Below are 8,501 nucleotides of genomic sequence, written 5' to 3'. Positions count from 1 at the left end.
TTGACCAGCTAAGTTGTATTAAATTGTAGAAACTACATATTCAAGAAGATAAATGAAAACAGAAAATACTATGAAAATATATTCATTATGGGACATCATGGGTAAACTGATGAGAAAAATAATAATAATGTATTGTAATTCAAAGATATAACAAAAATATAAATAAATGTGAGGTTAAATGAGTCAAAAAAGTTAAACAATTCGTTTTATAAAGAAATATTTATTAAGGGCTAAATGTACAGGTTTACAAATTTCCAAATAAGATAATGCATCAAAGTAACATCAAAGCAGTATTAGTAGGATCATTTAAAGGAAAAATCCCATCTAAATTTAAATGCACAATTTACAACACAAAACAGAAGGAGGTGCTAAAGTTCCATGAATAAATGATTACAGTCAGACATTTATCTATGCAAAAGAAACTTAAATCATTTAACATTTTACACAACTAGAGCTTTCGTGTGCTATATGTGTGTGTGTGTGTGTGTGTGTGTGTGTGTGTGTGTGTGTGTGTGTGTGTGTATCAAAATCTGTTTTGTGAATGCAGCCTTTTCGACTCTGATGCTTTGGTATTTTTATATTAGTAATAACTGCTACGGAGACATGGATTGAAACCCTTATAACATCCTTCACTTTGCTTGATCAGCTGTGGAAAGTTCAAGCTAAATCGTTATTACACATATTCTCTATAAAATACACATTTTATTGCTGACGTTACATGGAGATGCTCAAATACAAGTCATGTATGTTTAAAGTGGTTTGTTTTTCATTTTCATTATTAATTTAATTATTAAAGTGAAACACAAGTGAAATTTTCAGTATAAGGAGACTGTATGTAAAAGTTGTGTCATAAAGATTGCATCAGTGATTCAAACAGGTCCAGTTTCAGTCAGCATCAGGTAACATCAGACTTACTGCAGTCAGTTTGGTACCAGGATTCTCCCTGAAGAAGTAAACATAACAGTTATTGACAAGTTAGATAAATGTACAGCTATGAAATATTTGGATAAGTATCAGTCTGATTTGCTTTTATCTAAACTGACCTGCTGATTTCTTCTTGTAGTAAATTAGTCCAGCAGCTGCTATGATGATTCCCAGGACCAGACCAGATGCCCCAATGGCGATTTTATTCCTTCCAGGTTCAAGAAGAGATGGATCTGTGGGATAAAGAAATCATGCTCTGTTAGTGAATGATACTAGTATTAATATTGGATAGATAGATTAGATGTTAGTAAATTCTCAACATTTACATATGTAATATTTGTTTAGCTGTGAAAGTGCAATAAATAAAATAGATATTTTGATGCCAAAACCATGCCAAAGTCCTTCATGAAGGAAAGACTGTAAGGTTTTGTCTTACCCCAGTGTGTGATAATAGGTTTAGGTGAGCTGGCGTGCTGCACCATACAGGAGATCTGCTCTCCAGATTTGGGGGTGTACTCCAGCTCAGAGTGAATCTGGTAGTACCAGTCTCCATCAGCCAGCTCCATAGTGGAGGTTACTTCAGAAGTCATCAGTTTACCATCTCTCAGCCAAGACACTTTGATTTCTTTAGGGTAGAAGTCATAAGCACTGCACATCAACATGGCTGGAATTTTGCCACTAGCCTGCCTCACTGACTTGAGTGTAATCTTTGGTGGTACTAAACCAGGAAAAACAACAAATCAATTACTTTAGCTTACACTATTCAAACGCATGAAACACAAATAATGATATGCAAGAAGCTAAAACACTTACATTAACTGAATTATGCTATATGACTAATTGAAAAAATGAATGCAAGGAGGCAAAGACAAAAAAGTATATTAATATAAAAAATAATATAAATTAATATAATATAAAATATAAAACTTAATTTTCAAGGTTAAATATACATTACTTAGAATTGTATTTGGTCTATTTTATATTTTTAAACTATGTAATATTCTATTAATTAAAAAAACAAGTAGGCTATAAATAATCAAGTTAGTGTTTTATGTATTTTTATCTTCATTAAACAACATGTTTTTGTGAACTAATGTTCATCTTTTATTCTTAAGTCAACTTATTTTCAGCAGTCTTCAAGCTTGTACACACTCATCACAGACACGAAGAACTACCTTTAATTTCCCCAAGCTGATTGCTCAATAAAAACAATCAGTCATCATGTTTTCAGGTCATTTCAAATGTGAGACTTTTACCTTACATATCTAAGAGGTTGAGTTGTTTAATTACTTTATTGTCTTCATTCAGGCCGATTTCAACGGTGGACGAGAGTTGCAGCGCGTTGAGCTCTCTCGGCCACCGTAGGATTCGAGAACCCAGAAGTACGCAAGAGGTGGGATTTATTTATTTATTATTATTATTTTTTTTTTATTTGCTTAGAGAACATACAAAATACCAAATGATCAACAACAAAGATCTTAATACACATCAAGAAGTCCAAATAGCAGCATAATAAAAATAAATATACATTAGAAAAATCCAGAGACAAAAATAAATACAAACATAAATAAATACAAAAATAAAATACAATAGAATAGAAGGGGCTTAACCATCAAAAAATACCTTCAACAGATTACACAGTTTAAGGGCTTTTTTATGATTCATAATTTTTAAAGATTTGAAGAAGATTGTTAAATCTTTCTGAAAAAGAAAGAAAGTGGGGGGTTCTTTAAAGAATCTGCATTTATGAATAAAGTAATTGGTCAAGCTTACAATATTATTAAAGAGGTGGGATTTATCACATGATATCATAGCGTAATTGAGGTATCACCTCCTCTCACATGACTTTCCCACATTACTCTCAAGGCAGCTTAGGGGTACTCAAAGGAGACGACTTTATTGATTTTGTATCAAAAACAACCACACATCATTGCACAGACAAGACACTGCCACATAACTCCAATCTACGCGTTTTGAGTGGGTTTCTTCTGCGCAGGTGGACCCGCGTGATAAGACATATTTACTGAACAGGACAGATGAGACAACAGTTCTGTAGCACTCACCTGCTTTATCGCGGACAGATGAGTCATGGTTCTGAGCATTATGTCTGCAGAATCTGTCCACTTCAGCTTTCAATTGCTGCAGGAGGGCCTGATCTTTGTTCGCGTTCTCTGCAAATTTCACTCCTTGCTCAGTGTACCCCACAAACTTCTCCACACTGCTGTTGTACTGTAGATCCACAACTTTATTGAAGGAAAATGACCAAAGCAACAGCATATCACTGTAATCACTGGTGCTGTAGACGCATTCAGGAATATTATAAAAGTAATATCCATCAGCTGAAACATAAAAACACAGTGTTAGAGCTTAGACTGAACCCGCGAACCGAACCCGAGTCCGCCTAATACTGGTTACAGTTTATTTGAACCCCGGTACGGTTCTATTCTGATGTGAACGGGGTCGGACTAAATCACGGAACTGAACCGCTATAGATGACTGTTTTTATTTTTTTCCCTCACTCAGTTTCCTGACAAAACACAGTTTTACCGACAGCGGTTCAGTTCCGTGATTTAGTTAGAAAATCCAGAGCACAAACGTGAAGCGAGGCGAGTAACCATCTCACACATTTGGTCCTAGCAACAGGAATATAACAAACCACCTGTCTCTGATTATGCCACGCACCGCGGAGCAGAGGAGGGCGAGCAGTCTAACAATCGAGCAATGAACCAATTGTAAAAATCAGCCAAAGAAACACCACAACAATTATCTTATCTTGCTCATATTGCATTCTGGAATATTAATCTACGTATTTTTCAAAAGCAAATCAACTGAATTAATAGCAATGATATCAACAATCCGAATATCAATGATAAAAGTTCATAAAAACGTATAAATAACATTTTTATACCAAATAAGGCTATTGAATTCGCACCGTTATTATTTTACTTGCCTGTGCTAGTAAATGCAGACAGCATCAATATGGGATGAAAAATCAGGAGTTTTAGAAATGACATATTTACAGTCTATGAATATGCCAAATGAAGAACTTTCTCTCAGTGCCTTGTTCTTGTGTCAGACGACTAAATATTCTGGCCAATCAACTTCTGCTCAAACAAATGTAAAGTGTTGCTAGGTGGAAAACTGCTTTCATTTTCCTGTTGTCACTGGACAATTATTTTGTGTGCAAAGCACTTTTATCTGTGTACAAAAGGAACAAAAGGGAATTTTTTACTATTTATTTTCATTTTTATATTAAATTATGATGGGTAGCCCTACAACAGAGAGTTTGATGAGAACTAGTTAGTTTTTTAAAGATGTTGTTGACAGAGCAAGGTTGTTTTCTTTTTTAACGTTTTTTTTTATTGCAGTACTTGAACAATTAACATTCAATTCACTATGGATTACAATAATAAACAATTACTAATTTTAAGAAAAATAAAATAAACATAAATGGGGGAAAAAATGAACAATAATAAGAAAATCAAGGGGATATACAGAATAATCATCACAAAGAGGAGGAGTTACAGTTACAGTTCTGATAGCTTTTCGGCTTGACAGTCCTCGAAGGGTTTCAAAATAATTTCTTAAGTCAATTTTGAAATGAGAAATGCTGGGCTTAATTTCAGACCATTTACATTTGTGTCCGTAAAACTTGCCTAATAATATAAGAAGATTTAACATAAAATTGTGACTGTTATCCATGTCTTTTTTATCACAAAAGAAAATAACATCTTTTTAACTTATATTAATTTTAGAACCACTCAACATTACAAATAAACATTCAATGTCAGAAGTATTTCGCATATATACATTCAAAAAAAAAGGTGCAAAATAGACTCAGCAATCATTCCACAAAAAAACACAAAATTCATCTAAATCATTTTTGTATCTCTTGAGAAACAGGTTAGTTGGATAAATCACGTGTATAATTTTAAAGTAGGTTTCATTGACTTTGTTGGTGGCGCAAAATTTGTTATTATAGGTCCAAATCAATTTCCAATTGATATTCTCAAAATGGTTACATCGAAATGTTGCTGGACAATGAATCAAATATCTAAAAAGAGTATTATTGCATTTTTTATCTTTAATATGAATACCATTTTAGTAAAATCTCTTTTTTAAATGTTGATTGCTTGGATTCATTAAAACCTTGTAAAAATACCGCTGGTATTGCATCAATTACAATACTATATTCACGAGGAGGAATTGGAATACCAAATTTCTTTAAAAATTCACTATATGTAAGAAGATATCCTTCATTATTAATCAGCTGTGAAACCAACAGAATACCATTTTCAATCCAACGATTATAAAAAATAGTTTTGTTCTTATATTTAACATATTTATTATTCCATATTACACTGAAAAAAATGATTATGGCCCCAATTAAATTAAGCATGATTCAATTTCATGATTCAATTTCGCTAGTTTAAATAATAAAAATTTAGTTTTTGATTTTAATTAATAAGTATTAATTGGTTTTAAGCGAATTACATGTGTTTTAAATCCAAACCATGTGAATTAATTAAATTCAGTTAGAAAATATTAAGTAAACTTTCTGCGCATGCGCACAAATGCACATTCTCCCTGGCGCCAAAAGGAGTTTCAAGTCACGACTCAGTCAGGTTCACGGTGGGAACTTTTCATTCCGGTGTTCTGAAATATTCGGTGCCTGAGATTTTCTGTGACACTGGGCGGAGCTAACATGAATATTCATTAGTTTCCTGTTTCATGTTAAAGCGCCACTAAAATTTTTAGTGCTCCTTGGACCATATAAACTGTTTTCGTTACTGTAAATTAATTTAATTTCAGCGTCGAACTAATTTAAGTTTTTTATTCCTTTAATTTTTTATTCCTTTAGATTGTTGATTTCATTCGTAGATTGTGTGCTGTAAGTTTGATTTGATATGACCTGAATAAAATGGCTTCATTTTAATATGTTGTATATACACTCACTGAAAATAATACTTGACATAGATATTATGCTTTTAATATGATTTAATTTAAGGACATGTTCTAACTAATGAGCCAACAGGCATTTATAGGACAGCGTTTTAGTGCCACGTAAAACAAATCTAAGATTACAAGATTAAGGTCGTAATATTTTGAGAATAAAGACAAAGTATTACGAGAATGAAGTCGAAATACTACGAGAATAAAGTCAAAATATTACAAGAATAAAGTCGAAATACTACGAGAATAAAGTCAAAATATTACAAGAATAAAGTCGAAATACTACGAGAATAAAGTCAAAATATTACAAGAATAAAGTCGAAATACTACGAGAATAAAGTCAAAATATTACAAGAATAAAGTCGAAATACTACGAGAATAAAGTCAAAATATTACAAGAATAAAGTCGAAATACTACGAGAATAAAGTCAAAATATTACAAGAATAAAGTCGAAATACAAAAATAAAGTTGAAATATTACGATAATAAAGCCGGAATATTACGAGAATAGAGTCGAAATGTTTCAAGAATTTAAATCATAGAAATTAAAGTTATAACTCAGTTAAATTTAGAGTAGGCTATAGCCTATTTTGCGCATGCAAAGGCCCGGATTGATGCCTCCGAGTGGCCGCATCATTTTACCGGGATGAGGAAGAGCCAATTTTACTGACTTGCGAAAACAGCTTAATATCAAAAATATTTGATATTTATTAACAGACTGAACAGGACCAACTTTTTATTCAGCTCATACACCCATTGGACATTCCTTTGGGGGGCGCTAGCTCTCTTATTTGACTATTTTAATACACTACAAAAAAAAAATCCTTTTCTTACTTAGACTTTTTATCTTGTTTTCAGCCAAAATATCTAACAATTTTTAAATCAAGAAGGATATTCTAGTAAAAAAAAAAATGGTCTTGTTTTTAGAAAGAACAAGTCGAAATTAAATGAGTTTTTGCTTTAAAAAAGCAAAATAATCTGCCATTGGGGTAAGCAAATAATCAAGACTCAAGCAAGTAAGAAAAACGTTTTTTTTTTTTTTTTTTTTTTTGCAGTGTATGTGGGATTATTAGCAGAAATATATTGTGTCATACTCACGGGGACAGTATGCTGGGAAATAATATGTCTTAGATGGCATTCGTTGTTTGTAATATAAAACATTTCTAATATAAAGTCTCATCTTTCAAAATCTTTGAAAATTCTTATCAAAATTCTTTGTGAAAATTCCTCCACCTGCTCCGCAAAAATGTCTGTGGCGTCCAATCTTTTATTCCCCACATTTTTATTAAATTAAATAATATTTTGACTTTATTCTTGTAATATTTTGACATTATTATCGTAATATTTTGTCTTTATTCTCATAATATTTCGACTATATTATCGACATATTAATCTCGTAATTTTATGATTTTTTTATGTGGCACTAAAACGCTATCGTAAAAAACGCTGTGGTATATTTAAGTCATTTTCGCTTTGTGCTGATGTTTTATTTCGAGAGTCTGTAAAACTGTTGATAACTGGTATAAAATGCATCTTTGATGAAAAAATAAAGTTTCCGCTGTGATATTTCTGTCGTTCTTTATTTTTGGCTTAGTTGGTAGCATACATAACTTCAACCAGACTTTAATATTAAACTAGATAAAAAGTTTGTTAGCAAACTTTAAGTTGGCTTGAGAAAGCCTAGCCAGTAAGTTTTAAGTAGTTTTAAAAGCTTTTAGTTTAAAGAAAGTTTAAAGGTTTTCAGTTTGAAATAGTTTTAGTTTGATTAATAAAGTTTGAAGATAGATAGGCTAGATAGATATAAATAGTTTGAAAATAGATAGATTTATAGATATAAATAGTTAGAAGATATAAATAGTTTGAATGTGAATAGATGCTAAGGTGTTGCTATGTGGTTGCTAAGGTACCCAGGGTGGTTGCTAAGGTGTTGCTATGCGGTTGCTATGCGGTTGCTAGCATTATTTAAGCAAGACTAGCAAGTCGTTAACATGATTTTTAGCATGACTAGCAAGTTGCTAGCATGATTTTAGCATGACTAGCAAGTCGCTAGCATGATTTTAGCACGACTAGCAAGTCGCTAGCATGATTTTAACACGACTAGCAAGTCGAAAGCATGATTTTAGCATTATTTTAACATGACTAGCAAAGTCGCTAGCATGATTCTAGCATGACTAGCAAGTCGCTAGTATGATATTAGCATGACTAGCAAGTCGCTAGCATGGTTTTAGCAAGACTAGCAAGTCGCTGGCAGTATTTAAGCAAGACTAGCAAGTCGCTAACATGATTTTTAGCATGACTAGCAAATCGCTAGCATGATTTTACCATGACTAACAAGTCGCTAGCATGATTTTAGCATGACTAGCAAGTCGCTAGCATGACTTTAGCACGACTAGCAAGTCGCTAGCATGATTTTAGCATGACTAGCAAGTCGCTAGCATGATTTTAGCATTATGTTAGCATGATTAGCAAAGTCGCTAGCATGATTCTAGCATGACTAGAAAGTCGCTAGCATGATATTAGCATGACTAGCAAGTCACTAGCATGATTTTAGCAAGACTAGCAAGTCGCTAGCATTATTTAAGCAAGACTAGCAAGTCGCTAACATGATTTTTAGCATGACTAGC

At 32.6% G+C, this 8,501-nt stretch overlaps 1 protein-coding gene across 2 annotated transcripts; it reads right to left on the bottom strand.

Moving 5' to 3' along the window:
* Positions 1-200: 200 nt before the first annotated feature.
* On the bottom strand, positions 201-3,994 carry LOC141286521 (H-2 class II histocompatibility antigen, E-S beta chain-like). 2 transcript variants are annotated; one of them, XM_073818573.1, is made up of 5 exons: positions 3,875-3,994; positions 2,988-3,263; positions 1,361-1,642; positions 1,044-1,157; positions 201-943 (listed from the first exon to the last, which is right to left on the bottom strand). In XM_073818573.1, exons 1-5 carry the CDS (start codon positions 3,936-3,938, stop codon positions 921-923), a joined length of 759 nt encoding a protein of 252 aa, XP_073674674.1. In that variant the 5' UTR covers positions 3,939-3,994; the 3' UTR covers positions 201-920. The 2 variants fall into 2 exon arrangements, with proteins under 2 accessions (XP_073674674.1, XP_073674675.1); XM_073818574.1 differs by having other exon boundaries at positions 1,361-1,549.
* Positions 3,995-8,501: the final 4,507 nt, after the last annotated feature.

The sequence above is a fragment of the Garra rufa genome, chromosome 15 (assembly GCF_049309525.1).
Source record: "Garra rufa chromosome 15, GarRuf1.0, whole genome shotgun sequence".
Classification (NCBI taxonomy): domain Eukaryota; kingdom Metazoa; phylum Chordata; class Actinopteri; order Cypriniformes; family Cyprinidae; genus Garra; species Garra rufa.
Note: the sequence above shows the minus strand (reverse complement) of the source record. Positions and strands in the feature narration are given on the sequence as shown.

What these genes read in the sequence shown, in the direction of transcription:
- LOC141286521 (XM_073818573.1), bottom strand. Translation starts at nt 3,938, where the DNA reads ATGTCATTTCTAAAACTCCTGATTTTTCATCCCATATTGATGCTGTCT. An exon ending in GTCTGCATTTACTAGCACAG is followed by an intron (nt 3,264 to 3,874) that starts GCAAGTAAAATA and finishes TTTATGTTTCAG; the next exon opens with CTGATGGATATTACTTTTAT. An exon ending in CTACAAGAAGAAATCAGCAG is followed by an intron (nt 944 to 1,043) that starts GTCAGTTTAGAT and finishes TTACTTCTTCAG; the next exon opens with GGAGAATCCTGGTACCAAAC.